The sequence below is a fragment of the Anomalospiza imberbis genome, chromosome 20, assembly GCF_031753505.1.
Source record: "Anomalospiza imberbis isolate Cuckoo-Finch-1a 21T00152 chromosome 20, ASM3175350v1, whole genome shotgun sequence".
Taxonomy (NCBI): Eukaryota; Metazoa; Chordata; class Aves; order Passeriformes; family Viduidae; genus Anomalospiza; species Anomalospiza imberbis.
The window spans coordinates 7,525,480-7,545,882 of NC_089700.1; the positions used below are offsets into that span (position 1 = coordinate 7,525,480).

At 52.3% G+C, this 20,403-nt stretch overlaps 1 protein-coding gene across 1 annotated transcript; it reads right to left on the bottom strand.

Moving 5' to 3' along the window:
* Positions 1–13,160: 13,160 nt before the first annotated feature.
* On the bottom strand, positions 13,161–20,139 carry TRARG1 (trafficking regulator of GLUT4 (SLC2A4) 1). Its single transcript, XM_068210521.1, has 3 exons — positions 19,611–20,139; positions 14,475–14,607; positions 13,161–13,910 (listed from the first exon to the last, which is right to left on the bottom strand). Exons 1-3 carry the CDS (start codon positions 19,998–20,000, stop codon positions 13,903–13,905), a joined length of 531 nt encoding a protein of 176 aa, XP_068066622.1. The 5' UTR covers positions 20,001–20,139; the 3' UTR covers positions 13,161–13,902.
* Between the last annotated feature and the right edge of the window lie 264 nt (positions 20,140–20,403).

Here is a 20,403-nt window from a genome sequence, read left to right on the forward strand (position 1 = left end):
AAGAAAATCATTGCTGAGCACTGCAATGAAGGGGGGAAATCCAGGGTGTTTCTCCAGGACGTTTCACACACACAGACACACTTTCTCAATTTCTGCTTCGTTCTTCCTGCCAGATAAGCAGCTTCTTCAAACCTGGCCAGGCACTGGAACACAAAGGATTGTGTTGGTAACGCTGATGCCACACTTCAGACAGGTGGGAATATTTTTATCCCTGTTCTTTAGATTATTTTTTACCTTTTTATCAATCTTCAGGCTCTGGTTGCTACAGCAGAGCAATGGCATTTGGACAACACCCAGAGCTGTGTCCACAGCTGCAGCTTCTCCCCAGGGCGGTGCCAGGCCTTTGACCTTCCTGGGAAACACTTTTTTTCTTAACCAGTATTAATTTCAGGAGATTTGCATATCAAAGTGGGATATAAATTACTGCTGGATTACTGAGTAATCAACTCAGATTTTCATTTGTAGTTCAGAAATCCTTCTGTTGCACTGTCTTAAGATTAATGTGAGAAGAGTCAGTTCCTTGCTGGATGTTGAAAATTAAAGAGCAGAAGTAGATTTTTAGGTGATGTGAAAGTGTCAGGTGAATTGTTCACTGCTGTCCTGCTGTGTCCCCTGAGGTGCTGCTTTCCCAGAGCTGCTGCACAGTGAGCTGAGGCTGCTCCACCACTTTTGATGGTGCAGCTCATTTAGTCACGACTAAATGAGAGTTTTAACTCTCTAAATGTAGCAACTTGTTTCCCGAGATCACTTGAGGCATAACCTTTTCCTATTTTTACTGGTTTTGTCCCAAAGCTTTCATTTGAGACAGGAAGGAGAGGGTAACAGCTGTCAGTGCTGAAGGAGGAAATGGTTCTGAAATTCCTTATCACAGAATTGGATTGTGGAATGTGCAGGACAGGAGACTGCAGTGGGAGACACAGTGAGCCACGTTCCGGGTTACATCTGCCAGTCCCCTCTGTGCCCTGCACCTCTCCTGGCACTGCACATTTGAACCAGTGGTGATGTTTTAGTTCAGAGTACAGAAGCAGCTGTTGGTCTGTGTGGTACTGAGTGAGGAAAGCAGTTAAATAAACACTCTACACCCAAAACAAAGCCCTTTCTCACAAAACATCCCATACCTTGTAAATGAGTTTCTGATTGCACTTTCTTTTATTTTTTTCTTTTCATACACGTTCTTGAAACTTCTATTGTAACTGTAATTATTTTTGTTCTCACCTATTGTGCATTCTCTGTATGTATTAAATAAAAAAAAAAGGCTTTGATATGTAATTTAATAATAAATTAGAATTCTAAGCAAGGTGCTTGGTTCTTTCTCCCATTGAAAATCTTTCCCTACCTGAACTTCAGGGAGGATGCCGAGAGGATTAATCTCACCCCTTTGGAATTGTTCTTGGACATACAAATCTGTGTGTTCTCAGGTTTTATATCGAATATCAGACGTGATGGAGCCTTTTCTGACCCAAAATGGTTTGGGGGGCTGTGTTCCTTCTGCCTGCATGTGCAGTCCTGGACTCATCTCCTACCTGGGAGCGGGCTGATCAGACTCGTGGTGGTTTTCCCTGCTGTTCACCAGGTGGAACAGGGATGGTTTTCTTTAGAGGTAAGTGGTAAAAAGGAAGATCTCTCTCGGTGAATTGCTGTCTTCAGGACAGAGGGGACTCTTACCCTGTGGTTTTCCAGCACCACTGTGCTCTGGTCCACCTCCCTGAGGTGTTCCAGTGTCGTGCCTGAAGGATCCGCCTGTGCCTGGTGCTTTTGCAGTCAATGCTGAATCCTTCAGTGCCTCTCCAGATTGGTACTCTGAGAGCAGCAGAGCTGCCTGGCATTGTGATACCTGTCTGTGCATGAGGCTGGGAGTGAAGAGAGGGATTTCTCCTTGCAGAGCTGTCGTGCTGTGCCTCTAAACACTGCTTAAAGCAGAGATACATCTCTGTATCCTTAATGCCTGCTAAATATTCAGGAGTGACCAGGTGCTCTCCCAAGGGAAGGCTTTGACTGTATGTCTCAAGCTAAAGGAGAAACTTCAAAAAAACTTTTGAAAATGGAAAGGCAGTTCTGGTTCCAGACAGTGGGAAGTGCAGTGAGTTTTTCCAGTTGCGGCGCTGGTAATAAGTGGTGCATAAAATTCCATCTTCGTTTGGATTAGAAGATAAATTATTAATGGCACTGAATCCTTTTTTTCCTGCTGCCTGTGCAGTCAATAATTTATAGTGGCACAGGCATAGGATATATATTTTTAACCATCCGCCTCCCAGAGCAGTGCTGTTCATCCTGAGAGGTGCTGTCCTTCCTGGCGGGCTCGGCACAGCGGGTGTTCCTGCATTATGGATGAGCCGTGCTCTGCTCCCTCAGCCCCGCTGCCATTCCCCCAGCAGGTTTCCTGCTGAAAGGGAGCCGAGCCCTGCATCAGAAATTCACACGAGTGCCTTTGTTTCCTCCCTTTCAGCGAACGCGGGCGGTGTACAGCGCCGTGCACTTGATTTTGGAGTGTTTTAATAGAAAACCTCACTGTTTACAGTTGCTATTCCCATTTCCCGAATGCCAGCCTCTCGTCCACCATCTCCAGGTAGAAAAGCTGTGCTGCCAGCGCCCGTGCCTTGGCAGCGGGGCTGTGCTCATTAAGCACTCGGAGCCTGCTGTCGCCTTCATCTTCCCCTTCTTCCCAAGCTGCCGGGGCCGCTGGAGCGTGTGCTGCAGCTCTTCCCTGCTCCATCCTCGCCTGTCGCAGCCCTTCCCGTGTTCTTTGTTCCTAATGGGACCCTGAGGCTTTGCTAACCCAGATTCCGGAGCGCTCCGAGTGAGGCGGGAGGAGCCTGGCTGTAAATCAGAGCCTCTGCACCCCTGAAGCAGCATCTGCCATCCTCTCATTGCGGGTTGTTTTCTGGTTGTCTTGATTTCTGGCACCCTGTGGATTTGGAGAGGTCTCCTGCCGTCGTGGCTGTTCAGATCTTACATCTTGTGTTGCTTTGTCTGCTCACTGCACTGCCCATCCAATTCTCCTCCCTTCATTCCTGGGTGTTCGGCTTCACGTAGACATTTCGAGCACATGGATTTCTTTTTCGGTTTCATAATTTTCGTTTCTTTCTTTAAAATCCGTCCTTTGATCTCCAGAAGGGTTGTCCAGGGTGACTGGAGCTTATCAATCAAAGGCAAACCTGAAGGAAATTCATTGATAACCACTGAGGTGCACGAGCACAGCGTGGGGCTCTCCCACAAACGCTGTAAACAGGGAAGGTTTCAATGTTCTATTTCTTATCTCCCTTGCCCATACCCCTCCATCTGATGCAGAGTTCTTGGAAGTGGGGACAATATTCTTCATCTTTTGTCTTTCTAAAGCTGCACTGAAAATAGAAGCTCCTCTCTGCAGGTTGCAAAGCCCCGTTGAGCTGCCAGCTGTACAGTGGAAACTTCCCCAAGATGTTCGTGGTGCCTGTGCCTGGGCATGTCATCTGCTACAGAGCCCTCCAGCTCCAGACCTGTGCTGAGCTGGCTTCTTCCAGGCTGAAATGCTGCTGAAACGTCAGGTTTTTAAAGGGAGCCTTTTCTAAAGGCTCTGCAGGATGCTCAGGAATGTTGCAGGTGTAAAAAGAAATTGTGAGTAGCTGGGAAAGTGCTGATCAGGTGGCCCCGGCAGGTCCAGCTTTAACACACAAACCACAATTTATTACATTAAAAAGCGACTGGACCATGCAAGGACCTTGTCCCCACTGGAGATGGGTGGGAACCTGGTGGGGTCCTTTGAGTGTCCCCCACTTTCAGTGTCAGGGGAGGCTGGAATGATCCTGGGGCTTGTTCAGCCTTGATGTGGGACAACACCCCAGTGCAGGAGGGGGGATATGTGGATATTTCCCTGCTGCTATAAATGCAGTTCCCTCTAGGTCAGGCATGTATCACCAAGGCTAAATTTACTTCAAAATATTACTGAGGTGGGGAGGTTTGTGACTCAGGTCTATAAAAGCATGCAGTGCTTATGTAAAGAAATAAGTTTGGAAAGAGGCAGGAGGGGGCTCGGGCTCCTGCAGGGACCATTCCTGGTGTGTGTCTGCCCTCTCTGCACAAATAGGTCTTTGTGCTGGGAGCAGCTGCACCTCCAGGCTGTGTGTTCCTTACAGCAGGATCTGCTGGCCAGCTCTTCCTGTGTTTCCAAACATTTCAGCAAATGTTTGTAAATAATTTCCAAGCCTACGCTCTGGCTTAGATGAAATTGGTTTAAAATAAAAACCAACAAACGTAGTGGGATGATCAGTTCTTGTAATAGTTCAGGGTGACTTCAGATCGAGTTGTGCCACTCTGTGAGGGCAAAGGAGGGATTCTGCTGTGGGGATTTTGGAATTTGGATCCTTTCCATTCACTCAGGTGTGTGTGTGTTTGTGTGTTTGGTCTTGGAAAACCTGAGTTCCTGGAGTCAGCTTTGCCGTGGCAGGCAGGCAAGTGTTGGCCATCCTGCAGCACCACCAGCATCCTCAGGACTAACCACAACCACATCCCAGGGGAATGAGCCTCTCCACTCCTCCTCAGGAAATGGGGTTCCTTAACTCAGCAGCCAAGCTCCCTCTGCAGTTGTGGTGCCCCTGGGAGGTGAGTGCTGGTGGTCTGGGAGCTCTGGGCAGGGGAAGAAGAGCTGTTAATTCGTTTTTTAGGACAATTCAGCTTATACCCACTCTGCTTTGCAGTCAAAAATCAAGGTAGAAATAGAGCATTGCTTTAAAGACAGAGCTCCTTCTGTTTTACTGTTGTTTGCTGCATACCTGGGCTGGCTGCTCCAGACCAGTGAGGAATGACAGCACAGGGTGGCAGGGACTGGGTTATTTTTCTGCCCATTTGGAGTTGATTAAATGATCCATCTGCATTGATCCTTGCTGGGAAGGAGGATGAAACACGGGTTTTATGAAATTGTACCTGAGATCAAATAATTGGAAGAAAAGGCTTTGGAATCCGCAGTCTGTAATTAAACATTTCCCGCAGGCAGCGAGGTGCAGCGAGCTCAGCAGAAGGAGCATTTTGCTGGGAAGTCTTTGCTTTGCTTCACGCTGTGTGCTATTAAAGCAAACAACTTCACAAGCTTCAGAAGCATTGGCAGCTCTTGACCAAGAATAGCATCTCACATCACAGCTAAGCTGGAAACAATGAGGGCCAGCAGTTGTCAGTTGGTTGGGCTTTTTTAGCCCATAAACGAGGTAGCTGAGCTCATGGAGAAATCCCCATTTCTCTATTTTAGGTGTCCTAAGATGTTTCATCTTCTAAAGGATCCAGCATCAACCACCATAAAGCAAAAGTCCTCATTTAAAGCAGATCTGCTGGTGCAATTCCCACTTAACCTGGGCATGCCAGGCTCTCCTCCAACACATAAATCCTAAATCCTCACCACCTTAACCCAAGCTTCTGCAAAGTCTACCAAACTTGGCTTGTCTGACTAAAAAATTACTCTGAGATGTGACAGAAACCTCCACCATGTGGGATCATGTGGAATCCCCATCCCTGGGAGGCTCAAAGGCACCTGGGGACGTGGTTTAGTGGTGAGCGTGGCAATGCTGGGTTGGATGATCTCAGAGGGGTTTTCCAGCCCCACTGGTTCCATGCTGAGCTGTACTCCTGGTCCAAGGGCTCTGGGGGCATGTGGAGCTGTGGCTGTGTCACTCCCACTGTGTTTGCAGGGGAGCAGTGACAGCTTTGGGCTGGATGCAGCGTGCAGAGCTGCAGAACAGCTCCTGTCTGCAGAGGAAAGGCTGGATCTGGCTAGGGAAACAGGGAGATGGAGCCTTTCTGCGACCTCACAAGGCAAATTCTTTTTTTCTCTGCTCTTTTGTTGTTGTCTACCAGGAGTGTGTTTGGTGAGCTCATTGAAGATGTCCACAATACATCTAAATTTCATATTTTTAAAATCTCTGCAGCTAAGGAGCTGTTCTGTGAGCAGGGAGAATTTGGGGTGCAATCTGTTCTTTTTGGCCCAATGCTGAGGGCTGCACCTCTGCACACCGGAGCCAGGATGTTCATGTGCTGCTCATCACAAAGTGTCTCTGCAGCCCTGGGCTCTCCTCCTGTGGCTGCTGAGCCCAGGGCTCCATCACCTCCCAAATGACTTCCTGAGAGGCTCTGAGAGCCCAAGGAATCCCTGAGCTGCTTATTCTCAACAGCAGCCAGCATTAGGGGCCAGCCAGAAAATGGAAATGTTTTCCTTGTGTTTTTAATTCCTAGCTCCTGACTGGAACAAAGTCATGGGAACTGGTTGAGGAGCTGGTGGCCAACTTTCTGTCCTTTGCCTGAACCCCAAATTCAGGCAAATTCATCAGTGAAGACAAGCACTGGGAGATGAAGGGAGAGCCCATAGTGCTCAGCAGAGAACGTATGCAACGTGGAAATTGGACATGAACCTCTTGCTGTTCCTGTGTGAATCTATTATACATGAGCCCATCAGAGCAGGGTATTAATAAAACAGGAGCTGAAGAACTCGGCCCTGCCTTGTCTTCAGTGAAACATCAGAGCCCGGGCTGGCGGCGGCGGCCTTTGAAGTCTGGGACTGCATCTGGTGACATGGTCAGGATGCTCGGGGGGAATCTCACCACTGGAGGGGAATCTCTCCACGGTGTGGGGCTTTCTGTGTGATTCAAATCCTCCTCCTCCTCCTCCAGGACAAAGCCATTGCTTTTTTATTTTTTTTATTTTAATGCTTTTTTCTGCTCAGTCTTCTGGCTTGCTGAATTCTTTCGGCAATGCACAAAGAGGGCTGAAGATGGTTTGAAGCAGCCTCAGACATCCTGTGCTGGGATGCAAATGGCATCTGCTCCTTCAAAGCTGTCCCCACCAAGACCCCTCTCTGCCTTTTGTTGCTCACAGGTAGCACCAACACGAACCCTCTTTGCTTTGCTGAATCATGGGCAGTAATTTACACTGGGCTTTCCAAACATCTACATTTTGTGTCTCCATCAGGACAAATAAATGTGGCTCTTCAGACCTGTCCTGTAATCCCAGCTATGCTGCCAAAGCCCTCGTGCAGACAGTGATGCCTCTGGCTCTGCTGGGTGGGCAGAGGCAGCGGGGAGATGCTGTGGCTGAGTAACAGAGGCTTTGTGCAAACCCAGCCTTGGTGTAAAACAGGAGTAGCTGAAGTGTGGTGTCAGCTTGGACCTGCATGGCTGTGAGTAATTCACCCTGGCTGATGGCCCTGAGAGGTTTCAGCAGCTGCTCTCTGAGCCCTGGGATGTGAAGCTGAACATCAAGAGCACTGGTTTAGGTGCTGTTACAAGGGGAGGGTGTTTAGGACTAAGAACCAGCAGATCTAATTAGACTTGCAGTTTTCAAAGCAACAGGGAATGGATGCACTAAAGAAAATGGTTTAATTTGTTCAAAATAGCGCAGTGAGCTGCAGAGCTGGGGAGGGGGATAATGCAGTGTAGGAGGAGGGCTGTGGGGTGAACAGGAAGGCTGAGCACGGTGCTGGTGTGGTGGGGGCTGTGGAGCAGCTCTGTCTCCCTGGGCAATGCTTGGTGCCTGATCCATAGGAAACCTCAGGGACAGATCCACTGTTGAGCCTGACTTACAGAGGCTGGGCTTTGTGTTGTGGGCAGCAGCTGATCTAGAAGAACTAGTTCCTGTTCCTTGGATTAGTGTCTGAGATGCTCATGAGGATAACACTTCTGTTTTTCATGAGCTCACAAACATTTAATCTCCATCCTCTCTGGCTTTGAGTACCTATGAGGTTCTTACTGTTCGTTCATTTTTCAGTGCCCCAAACCCTACAGCTTGCATCCTTACGGAAGGGCAAGTTTGTCAGCGTGAAGAGGACAGGCAGGCCAAAGATGGTCACAGCAGAGGGGTTTGGATCACAGGGGTGGGTTTGTTCACCCCCCAGCTGTAAACACTTCCTAAAGGTGCCCACAGCAAGTCCAGCCCTGGATCTGCTCCACTGTTTGCTGCTGAGTTTTTGGGTGGCTCTGGGAGTCCCAGACCCCTCACGCCGGACATGCCCTGCCTGAGGGACCCCAGCAGGATGTGCTCCAGGCAGGGCCACTGAGCCCGTTTGTTGCTGATCCGCGCTGCAGGATTTACCTCTGTGTCCTTCCATCGCAGGCATGGGTGGAAGTGGAAGTGCTGTGCCTGACAGCAGGGGCCTGCAAGGCTCAGCTTGCATCCCTGCTGGTGCTGGTGGCACTGCCCTGGCTGGGAGAGGGAGGAGCTGTCCTGGGGCAGCTGTGGGACTGTGCCAGCTCCTCGAGTCCCACCCTGCCCCGGAGCCTGCACAGGGGACAGTTTGCAGGGTGGGACGGGCAGTTCTCCTGCAGGCTCTCCAGGCTGGGCTGGGGTGGAAGCTGGGCTGCCTCTCCTTGCCAGGGGATGCCAGGGATGGGCAGTGAGAGGAGAGCTCTGGGATGCAGCTGAGTGAAGTTGTACACCTCAGCTTCAGTGAGGATCAGCCACCCTGACTGACCAATTAACACAAATAAACCCTGCTGGTGACCCAGGGGGCTGTGACAGTCAGCAGCCTTCCAGTCTGCCTGGAAAAACTCCTGGGAAGTGTTTTTGGTTAAAACCAGCACAAGGCTGCTCTGTCTGCACCTCTCCCTGCTCTGACTTGTGCTGTTTTCTTTACTCTTTGCCTGTACATATTATTTGCAGCCCACTGCACCCAAAATACCAACTGGTTGCTCTCAGAGTGTGAAGCAATTGCTGAATGAGTAGCTTGGATATTTTTTTTTCTCATTTAGACAGAGGAAACCAGTTCAGCTTTGACCATGCATGTTACATTTTAATTTTTTTTTTCTCATGCCAAGAAATACAAAGAAAGTATATAAGATATACCATACCATCCTGCAGAAAAAGAAACATTTGTCAGCAAAGAGAAGCACCCAGCTGCAATTCCTGGTGTGTTCATGCTGTGTGTGAGCTGTGGCTCTCCCAGAGGGGGGATGGACCCTGCACTTCCATGCCAAGGATCAAGTCCTGGCACCTTCTAAGGGCTCCCAGGTGGTATCAGGGCTGCCTTGGTGAATCCTGCACACGTTCCCTTTCTGATGTTTCTTATGCTGGATGGGTATTTATAGGTTGGAATTTTGCTACCTACTGGTGTCAGCAAATGCTTTACAAATATTCCCACTTTGAAAAGGCTGCTCTCCCCCCCACGCCCCCTTGGCTTGTGCCCAAGCAGGGGAGTTTTTCAATCCAAACCCAACTGTTTTTTGCCAAAATTAAAGGCTGTATACTGAAAGGAAAACGAGCTTAAATCTGAATAATTTCAGCTTAAAGGGCAACCCTGGCTGTGGTTCTGTGACGAATAACAAAGCGACAGGGCAAGGGTGGGGCCAGCCCAGCGGGTGCCTTTTGCAGCCTCTGCCTGGGCTCAGAATGGACAGAAATGGAGATTCCATTTTCTAGAAAAGGCAGGAGCTGCTCCCCTTGTCTACATGGAGAAATCTGGAGCCGGGTCAGAGCTCCCTGCCCTCCCTGCCCCCTTCCAGCAGAGCCCAGAGATGAGATCCCATTGCAGCAAGACCTGTCCGGGTGAAAGGAGGGGCAGAGGGAGGGAGGCAGAGCTCTGGGGATGCTGAGGAGACAGCGTGGCAAAACCAGCAAAGAGCAGGGACAGAGGAGGAAACTGGAACAGGGTGAAACGCCAGCCAGAAAAAGCAAACCCATCCTTAACACAGCAAACTTTGAAGTCCTTTGGTGGCTTGCTTTCCCCTGGTGGTGCTCAGATCCCTTTGGTGTCTGCAGGGTGCTGCTGTGACCCCACTGACTCGGGCAGACCTTTCCTGACCCTGGGTCGCTGCATCCCGCGAGGGGCTGCCACAAAACCAAGCCAAGCTTGTTGCTGGTTCAGCTTAAAGCTTCAATCCAGCAGCCAGCCACCCCACAGAGCCCAGCTCTGCCCCAAATCCTGGCAAAGAAGCCCAGGGACAGCAGTGCCAGGGAGGTGCCAGCAGCCCCACGCTCTGCTGCGAGGCTCCTTCCCCTGGATTTCCATCCCACCAGGACTTGTCGATTGTAACTCCCACTCCAGCTCACATTTAGAGGCATTTCCCACCTTCTCCATCCCTTCAGAGCTCTCCTCCCACCAGCTCAGCTTCCCTGGCAGGTAGGGCTGGATTGTCACCGTGCTCTCACCTTTCCTTCACCAGGGGGGAAAAGTTGGCCAGAGCCTGAGGATTTCGTGCCTGTTTTAGTTGCAAACACGAAGATTTCTGATGTGTGTGCTCAGAGGAGGCTGCAGCAGGTGGAAAAGAGCTGGGGGTAAGGAACGGGGCTGCTTGGTGGGGCTTGGGAGGAAAGGGCTCATGGCACAGCTTTTGTGGTTGCCCTCCTGTGTGCCAAAAGCTGAGTTAAGGAGGGTTCCCTGGGGGTGACTGTGCCTGGTGGCCTCAGGGTGAAGTTCTGCCATCATCAACCTCACTGAAACCCTGCTCAGGTGAGTGTGTGCCACGGGCTGGGGGCTCTGCAGCCTCCTCCTTCACAAATATGAGCAAATTCCACCCAAAAAGAGCCAAAGAGGGAGCTGAGCTGGGATAAAACCGTGGGGATGGGGAGAGCAAAGTGGCAAAACCTTTGCAAAACAGGCTGCAAAATGTGGGGAGAAGTTGATGGGGGAGCAGGGAGAAGGGACTTTGTGGGTGTCCCTGCAGAGTTTATTCCTCCAGCATTGGAGGGGCAGGTTACAAGCAGAGTAAATATTTTGCCAGGGATAACTGTAGAGGGTTTCCTCTGGATTTAAATGCAGGATAAGAAAAAAAACCAAAAAAAGCTGATTTCAAGGGTGCAGTACAATTGTATCTCTTCAGGAAGATTTTTAGAATGCAAGGAATTCAAGTGTCTTAGTTCTTCTCTTTTGTTATACTTAATAGTGAGGTGAGAAGCATCACCCGAGCTGTCCAACGAGACAGGAGGCATCATCACCCTGGGCTTTTTGGGGAAATCTTCTGCCTTCTCCTGCATCCAGGGGAATCCTGGTACCTCCTCTGCTCTGTGCTGGCCTGGCCTGGGACTTCTCCTGGCAAGGAGCACTGCAGCTGCCTCACAAAGCCCCCTCTTTCCTCTGGCTGCAGGAATCCCATTTGGAGCCACACTGGGGCCCAGTTTGTCTAGATCCCACTGAAAAAAAACCAAACCAGATTCCAAGGGAATCTGTGCTCATACCTGGTTCTGTTTAAGGAGAAGGAAGGAAAGGGGGTTGGTTTGGGAGCTGCTCAGTGCCTGAGCATTTGCCATCCCTGCAATTAGAGCAGTAATGTGAACCCACCTCGTGGGGGGTGGCAGGGTTTAATCCTTTGGATGCAGAGAAGCACTTTAGATGAAAGGCTTTATATAATGATAAAAGAGCATTTAAATCCTTACTTAATAAACGTTCAGTGCTCTCAAGTCCTATAACTCCCTCCAGCACTTTTCCCTGAAAAAGGGCCCTTCCTGCTCAAGGAGGAGCTTCCTGGGCTCTTCCCATCAGCTGAATTCCAGCAGCTCCAAGGGCAGAGGGCAGGAGATGCAGGGACAGGCAGCACTGCCCTTATGTAGCTCCAAAAAAAACCCCACGTGTCCCCCAGCAAGCAGCTCTTGAGTCCAAGAGTTAAAGAAGGAAACATTTGGGGGATTTGATGGGATTTCAGTAGCCATAAGGTGAAAGTTTGAACATCCAAGGGAGGGTTTCTGAAGGGCTCAGGAGGAAAAGATGCAGCTCCTGGACAGAGGATGGAGGAGGGAGCTCCCACCCATCAATGCTCAGCAGTGCCTGTTTGCTGAACTCACAAAAGATAAATTGCAAAAGAAAAATTGCAGATTTGGTCCATTTTAGATGCCAGCAGTTTGTGATGGAGTGCTGGCAAAGGGGTGGATGGGAATGGAGCCCGAGAAAGTGCTGTAGTGATGTGCTATTGCTGTGAGCCCCTGGCATCCCTTTCAGAGGAGAGAAAAATATTGACAGCGTGTCTGGGGGATTTGGCTTTCTCACCCCCTGGATTCAAACAACATCTAGAGGAAAAAACCACTTGAAAGAGGAGCAATCAAAAAGGTGACAGGAGAATTTTCACAGAGATGCCCGTGGCTTTGCACATTAGCTACTACAGAGTAACTACAGCGTGGATTTACACTTCACCCCTACCCTGTGCTAACCCATGTGCCCACTCAGAGCCCAGGGAAGGAGTCAGTGCCAAGCAGTTGCCATGTTATGAGGTTTCTTTTAGTGGATTCTCCATGTAGACAAGCCCTGGGAAGCAATGAATTTGCTCTAAATTTGGGGTGTTTTTCAGGAGATTGGTGTTAGGGAGCAGAAGTGCCCTGCAGGACAACATTTCTCAGTCAGTCCCTGCTTTTAGGTCACAGGTTGTCAGCTGGAGACAACAGAAAGGTCGGGCAGTGCAGCTCTTGGTCGTGTGTCCCCAAAGTTTGGATCAAAGACTCAGGGAGCCAGTGCACGTGGCCAGAAGTCACAAAGCCTGGCTGAAACAACAGGCAATGGAGCTTTGCATAGTCTGGCTGGGTGGGTAGAGGGCCAACCCCAGGAAGTCCCCAGAGCAATGAGGGGAGAGCGGGGAGGAGAAGGGCTGGGGCTGGTTAGAGCCTCCAGGGAGCGTGGGGGGATTGGGTCCCACGGGGATGGGCTGAGGGAAGTGTGCTGTGGAAGACCTGGCAGGGCCTGGGGTACCTACAGACAGAGTGGGAGGAGCAGAGTCTGTTTTCTTGTTGTGTTAAATACAAAACGTTAAAAAACAATACAACAACTCGAGGAACTGACCCCAGGCAGCTCCGGGGACACCGGAGATTTTCAGAGCTGCAGAAGAGCTGTGTGAGGGGTGCAAGGAGAGGAGCAGGAGTCTAAAACTCCTTCATGGCCCTGAAAATCTCCTGGAAGGCCCTAAGCTGAAGCCTCAGAGGGTCGGGGGGATGAGCACTGGCAGTGCTGGGGGCTGGATCACGCTGAAGCCTCTGCGTGACGGACGTGCTGTGACATCGGGGTGTCAGTGGCTAGAAGGGGCTCTCCGTGCCTTGGTGCTGCTGCTGGGCATTAACCAGGCTCTTGTCTCAGTGCCAGGGGTGCCAACCATCCTTTGGGTGCACAGAGAAATGTGTGGGTTCACAGGGAACGCCTGATTTTGCCTTCCTTTAAAAAGCCCACCATGGGATGGGGGTGAGGAGGAGTCTGGGGTTCTCATGCAGCAACATCCTCCTCTGCCAGCTCTGAGATCTGCCCTAAGTGATAAAAGAGCTTGTAGGAACAGACATGGAGAACATTCCCAAAGGCATGCAAATGGTCATTGTCTCTTTTTTTTTTCTTTTTTTTTTTTCTTTTTTTTTCATCAAAAATACAAAAGCACCCACCACATCCTCCAGCTTTGGCGGCTGCGTTTCGTTCGGAGCAGAGCCGTGGTCCTGCTGCAGCTCCGCTCTCCCTCCTCCTCTGTGGAACAGCTCTCAGCTCCTGATGGCAGTTTGAGCTTTGTTTTGTTTTGTTTTTGTAGAGACAGAGAATTTGACGATTTAAAAACCAACAACCCCCCAAAAATCAAGTGACTTGTGCCAGAATTCTCAGGAGGACTCCTCAAAACGTCCCGTTCTCGCCTTGTATTTTCCTTCCAAAACCAGCTTCCTTCTGGAGACTCTCTCCTCCTCTTGCACTTTAGTTGTCTCCCCACTCCGTGAGTTCTGCTGGAGGGGAATGAGGTAGTGGATTTCCCCCTTCTCCTCTCTGTGTGGCCTCTCCCATTGCTACTCAGGGTGATTTTTATCCCATCTCTCGCACAGGCTCATTCCCAAAGGCGGTGAATCGAAGCATGCGTTCCTTCTGACGGCGCTCCAGAGCAGACTGTCTAGGGCTGCCCACCTACACTGTGACAATTTTTTGTTTTGTTGCAAGGCTGAAAGTAAAAACCCCAAAAGGAAAGTTGTCTTCCTCCTCTTCAAGGTATTTGCATGCTGAAACGTCTTCTAGGAAACTGTAAAAGAAAGAGTGGCTCAGGGCAGCTTCCAGCAGTCAACAGATGTTCCCCTTACGCTCCTGGCTTGGCCTTTGGGTGTTTCTGAGGTCCCTGTTTGCCTGAGCTGTGCTGGTCATGCTGGTTTGGCAGGTGGGGTTGTGTCTGGGAGGTTCCCAAGACATTTTGGGATTGTATTTCTGGGCAGGTTGATTTGTGTCCCGAAAGCTTTCTGTTTTTACAGCACTCCACTCTTCTAAACCCAACCACAGGCTTTGCCAGGGAGGGACCTTTCACCAGGGAGACCTTGTGTGGTCACCAGGGCCCTTTGGACAGCTCAGGGAGGGCTTTCCATGCTGGTCATGTGGGCAGTGTGTGTTTCTACGGGAAGGAGCCCGTTCTCTGAGGTGTTCTTTATGTGTGTGTGTGCAGCTGGTGATGGTCAAACCAAGCTGGGGTCAGCGCCCTCCCACCGCACTTAGGCTGGGAATGAGGGGCAGGTCTCTCCTCTCCCCTGGGCTGGAGCTGGGAGCCAGGTGAGGCTCCTGCTGGAGCTGGGCTGAGGGAAGGAGAAGGAAGGGTTACCTCTGACGCTGAGTGAAATGTAGAGCACGATGATGATGGTCCCCAGCACGATGGAGACGATGCTGAGCAGCCTGGCCATGCGTCCGAGCCGCCGGGCGCCGTCTGTGTCCCCTTGCTGGCCACTGTTCCTCGACTGGGGAGACACAAAATGAGACCCTTGAGAGAGGCAGCAGCTCTAGGGGTGACTCCCTGGCTCTAGAGCCCCAAACTGAGCCCCATTTTCTTTCCTGCTCCTTTAATTGGCAATCACTTGGTTCCCAAGCAAAAAGTGAGGATTCCCGGTGAGGGAGAAGCATCGCTGCTGGGGGCAGGGCCTCCTGATCCTGCTGGAAAGGATGTCCTGGGCGTCCTGCCCTTGGCTGGGGGAGCACCCAGCACTTAGCAGAAGGGCAGCTGTGAGAGGTCTTGTGGTGGAATTACTCACCGTGCATCAGAGTTTGCTGCCAGCCCGGCCCTTGGGACCAAAAAGCCTCCCCAGATTCGTGCAGTGCCCTTCTGCTGCCCCCAAAACCCATTGGGAAGGGGCTTTGGAGGGAGGAAAAGTGGGTAAGGGGTTTTAAGGCCTGTTGGTGCCATTTTCACCTGGTTGGGAAAGTTTGGAGTGAGGGGAAAGAGAAGCAAGGTGGGATAGGGGAGAAGGGAGCCAAGAATCCTTAATCCAGTGGAGGAGTTGGGCAAAATCCCCCTAAACTTCACTGGGAATGGGGTTTTATTGATGATGTAACTGCTTTGAAGCAAATACTCCTCCTTTGGGGCTGCTTTTATGTATTTAACATTTTAACATGGGTTAAAGGCTTCTTTCCCTGGCCCATCCATGTTCAGCCAAGCTGTCTTGGAGGAGAAAAGGGGGATCTGGGCCAAGCTGTGGGGCCAGCAGCTCCCACAGCCCTGTGCTGTGTGACAGCTCCTCCCTTTGGAGCATGGCTGCTAAAGCTGGGGAAATTCTCAGTTAAAAAAACCCAAGTGTACTAGTTAAAAAGAGTTAAACGTGGACATGGATTAAAGCAATCTCAGTTTCCTTTCAAAAAATGTGTATCTCAGAAATAGCTGTGATGGAAACGATCCCCTTCCTCATGTTAAAAAATAAAAATAAAAATAAAAATAAAAATAAAAATAAAAATAAAAATAAAAATAAAAATAAAAGCAGGGAGGTCTAGTCCAGCTCCAAAAATAATCATGAAACATCACAGAGAATCTGAACCAATACTTGATCTTACTGCCCCATTTCCCATTCATCCTGCTTTAATTCCACTGCCTCTTGGCAGCACCAAAACATCCCCAGCCCAGGCTGTGCATGGGCAGCTGCTCTGTAGGAAAAACGCAGCTTTGGATGTTTCCATGTGCTCCTTTGAGTTTGTGTCACCACGAAAATAACACAGCAGAGCCTCAAACAGGCGGGTGGCTGCTTCCTCTGCCCCCCTGCCAACGTCCTGCCCCACTCAGGAGCCGCACTGTCCCCACCAGTGACACCAGGAGTGCTCAGGACCTTGCTCCTCCTGGTCTCACCAGCAGCTTTGCCAGACCCGCTCTGAAAGCGATGGGATGCAGCCAAGAGCTATTTTCATCCCAGAACAGGAGGTGACAAAATGAAGCCTCATGGGTTGGTGGTGAGAGATGGGGAGGATGCAGGAGCCCAGGGATCGACAGGATCCCTGCCCTGCTCACTGACAGCTCCAGCTCTGGGAATCTGGTTTTTCAGTCTCTGGTTTTTGTAGCAAGTGTAATATTTTGGCAGGGCGTGGGTCAGATCGCAGTGAAATTTGCAGTTTTAGCTGTCTTCAAGGCAAAATACATAGGCTAAGGGATTCAATATATTTATCACTACAGCTTCTGGAAGTGTGTACTGCTCATTTATCCTCAACAATTATGAGAAACACATCAGCATTGGCATGGGGTGTTTAGCAAGAATTTGGTACTGTACATATATTATTAATCAGTGTGGAACAGTTTGATTATAGCTCTCTAGTATCACTAATCCCCTGTTTTGCTTTCCACATAAAAACATTAACATCTTGTTTATTAATCGAGGCTCACCAAGGCAGAACATCTCCAAAAGGCTTGAGGGCTCTGGGGGAGTGAGTCACTGTGTGAGTGCCAAGGGACTCCCTGCTCCAGCCCAGAGCTGGAAAATCTGCAGGACCTGGGGAGTGGGTGCTGTTCTGCAGCAGCCATGGGCCAGGTAAGGCTGGGTGACTCAGGAGTTATTAATTTCACCTGTTTCCCACTGCTATCTCTTCCAGTTACTGCTCCAAATGGGTTTTTTCCCTAAGTGGCCTTGTTGCAAATGAAGGCAATTACTTTCCTGTGCTAGGAAATACCCAGGGATGGGGAAGACAAATCATCCCATCCTCTTTCCTGCCATCTTTCCCAGTTTATGAGCTGGCTTTGGATGCTCTCTGCTGCTGTCCACCAATTACTCAGAATAAATCATTAATCCTGGACACGTGGTGGTTTTGTTGAAGGAAACATTCCAGGAGAGGTATCAGTCAACTCCAGAGTGAGACAGATGACTGTCATGGGTGAGGATAGTCTGACTTCTCCCACATCTTTTGGCAATGGCAGAACTTATTTTGGATACCAAGTGATGAGCAGAACTGCCCTTGATGTTATTATGTGGTGGTTATGGCTGGGTTTTTCCATTTCCCTTCCTTTATTTGGAGTTTTGTACTCTGGGATGGGGCTCCTCTGCTTCTTCCCCCAAAGTGGCTGCACTTTGGTGGGAAGAGGAAAGGATTCACAGCAGGAATGCAGGGTGGGTGTGTGGTAGCCAGCCCTGCCCTGCACTCCCAGAAGATGGATCACAGGGGATGGACACATCCTTGTCCACCAGTCCCGCCCTCTCTCTTGGGGAGTGACCTGAACCCTTTAGAACAGCCAGATCATCACTTGTTGGGAAAACACATCCAAGAGTCTGTGGAGAAGCCTCCAGGTAATTAATTTCCACAAAACCAGCGTTAGCAGGAATAGGCTGGGGGGGCTAGAGCAGAGTTTTTTTTCCACCTCTGGCCATAGGCCCTGCTGGGATCTGAGAGCAGCTTTTGAAAAAATGATTTATGAGACACTAAGCTCAAAAGCATTCATTTACTTTCCTCTCTGGACGCTGCTTATTACCCAGGAAAAAAAAAAGCTTTCATGTGCAAAAGCTTTGACTCGTGAAAGAAAAGCACAATTGCAGAGCTAAAGGAATGTCAGCACATTGTGGAAAGGTTCTCCTATTTCCCCAGGCGATGGGAATCACAAAAACCTGGTTCCTGCTCAGATCTGTGCATGATCAGGCACACCTGGGCTTCACTCTGAAGAAGACCTGAGCCTGGGGGGTCACGGGGAGCTCAGTTCCTCCCTGCTGTAAGCAGGTGAAACATCAACCCGTGCCCTGAGAGCTGCTCCTGCTGGCAGGAGGACCCAGCCAGATGTTCCCTGGCTCCTCGGGGAGGGAGGATGGATCACTCCTCATCCTGCTCTGCTGGTGCCTGTGGAGGTCCCTGGCTGGCAGGTGGTTGTGTGGAGGAGGTGATGGTGCAGGCAGGGCCGGGACTAGAAAGGGCTGTAATAATTAATTAAACCACGGGACAGAGAGTGCAGGGGCCACTGTGCAGGGGCCAGAGGATGTGCACTGGCTACTAATGTGCCGTTTGTGCCATTAACCTTGTCCTGGAGAACAAGCTCAGCTGAATGCACCTTCTGCCTCCCCTTCCCCAGCTCTGGATGAGCCCTGGGCAGTGCTGCCGATGCCCTCGGAAGCAGAGGGCAATAAGCAATAATCTTACTGCCTTGCTGGTCCTGCCTCCCCTTGGGTGTGAGTCACCACACCCCAGTCCCTCTCTGCCTGGCAGGATGAACCAACTCCTGCTCTTTTTCCACTGTTAACTCTTCCCCACGGGGCTCGTGTGGCCCAAGGCACACCCCCACCACCCTGGAGGCTCTGACGCCTGCAAGGGACAGTTGGAGGATCTGTTTTGCATGAAGGCTAATGTGGCTGGAAAATCCCCGTGAGAGACCTTGTTTATTACCATGGATGTGCAATACCCAGCTGCTTTCCCTCTCCTTGCAGTGCAAAGCCAAAGAAGGCTGGCTGCCTTCCCTGGATGCTGCCTAAACAGGCTGTGCCACACAACTGTACTACGCAGATGACAGCTGGCACTGGCAGAAACGATGATTCCTCCTCAAAATGGAAATTGGTCTCCCTAGAGGGCTTTTTGTGGCAAGTGCCCGTGCCTGCCTTCAAGTTGTTGGTGGTTTTGGGGGGAAGTGCTGGCTGCAGGTGCCCCTCAGTGTATTTCTGTGTGGTAAGCAGGTAATGGAGCTGATTTTCAAAGAAAAGGTTTGCCTTTGTTGCAAATCAAAGGCGTAGAAGGTGCTGGGTGTGTACAAGAGAGCAGCATCTGCTGGGGAGGGGGGTGGCTGTGCTTGTAGGGCTGTGCTGAGCCACCTGTACCCGAGATGGGTGGGAGGCCGGGCTGGCTTCATTCTCCCCAGCTCGGCTCTTGGTGTTTTTGCCGAGGTGTGGGGGATGTTTAATGGAGGAAAATTGCTTCTCCAGGGCGACTAAAGGAGCTGCAGGTGCAGCCTGTCCCTTTGAAGTGCCTGAGGGCAGGCACCAGCCTCCAGCCAGGGTCTCCCCAGTGCTGCAGGGCTGGGCTCGGAGGGGCGGAGGGAGATCCCTCGTCAGTGCTTCGCCCCGCAGCTCCTTCCCGGGGAAGCCCGCCGAGTGGTTCTGGACCGCTGCCTGGCGGCAGGGACCGCGCTTCCCGGAGCCACCGCGCTTCCCGGAGCCCTGCCCTGGAATCCCACCCCCCTCTCCATCTCCATCCCGCCGCCTCCTTTTCCATCTCCATCCCGCCGCCTCCCCGCGCGCTGCCCCGGGCTCGGTGCCGCTCCCCGCCCGCCTCCGCCCGCCCGCGCCCCCCGGACCCGCACCGGAGCGCGCTGCGGGAGCCGAGCGGGGCGGCACAGCCCGGCCGAGTCCCCGGCCGAGCGCTGCGGGAGCGGAGCGGGCTCCTCCCGGCCCGCCGCGCCCCGGTGCCGGTGCCGGGGGTGCAGCACCGCGGACAGCTCCGGGGCGGCCGTCGGGGCGGCGGCGGGGGAAGCCGGAGGCGAACCGGGCGGGTCCGTGCGCCCGGCGGGTCCCGCACTCACCATGATGGAGAAGACGAGGGCCACGATGTTGATGGGCCAGACGGGGCAGAAGCACGAGAAGATGGCGAGCACCAGGTAGTCCCGAGGGCGGCCCTGCTCCGGGGCCGCCGTGCTGGTGGCCGTGGACGAGGCTCTGCCCAGGCTCAGCCGGGACGGCGACAGCGGCGGCGCCTCCAGGTGCCCGACCGACACCGACTTGTAGCCGAGCCCGTGCCCGTTGCGCTCCGTCTCGCCGGGCAAGGCTGCCGTGAAGGATTTGGAGCCGCGGAGGCCCTTCTCCTCCCGGCCCTCCGTGGCCGACAGCAGCTTCTCTGTCTCCTGGAAGCGGGTGGGCAGCGCCGTGCCCGAGCCCGGGCCCGCGCCCCCGGGCGCGGAGCCGGTGCTGGCCATGGCCCGGCGGAGCGGGCTCCGGCAGCGCCCCGCCGCCGCCGCTCTGCGCCCGGGGCCCGCCGCCCCGCGGGAGGCCGAGCCGGGCTGGCCCCTCCTCCGGCTCGGCCCCCGGGGCAGGATCGGGGCCGCGGACCGCCCCCGGGGTGTCCCCGGCCCCCCTCTCCTCGCCCCCTTACCGCGCTCTGCCTCCGCCCGAGCCGCTGCGTGCGGCGCCGCGGCCCCCGGGGATGCTGGCGGGGATGCGGCGGGGCGGGGCGGAGCGGTGGGAGAGCCGGGGAGTCCCCGCCGCCTGCAGCCGAGCCCAGCCCAAGGCTCCGTCCCGCCCCACCGACCCCCAGCTCTTCCCAGGGGCTCCCACGGGCTCTGCTCCGCTGCAGCGGTACGTGAGAGCCCGGCCCCGACC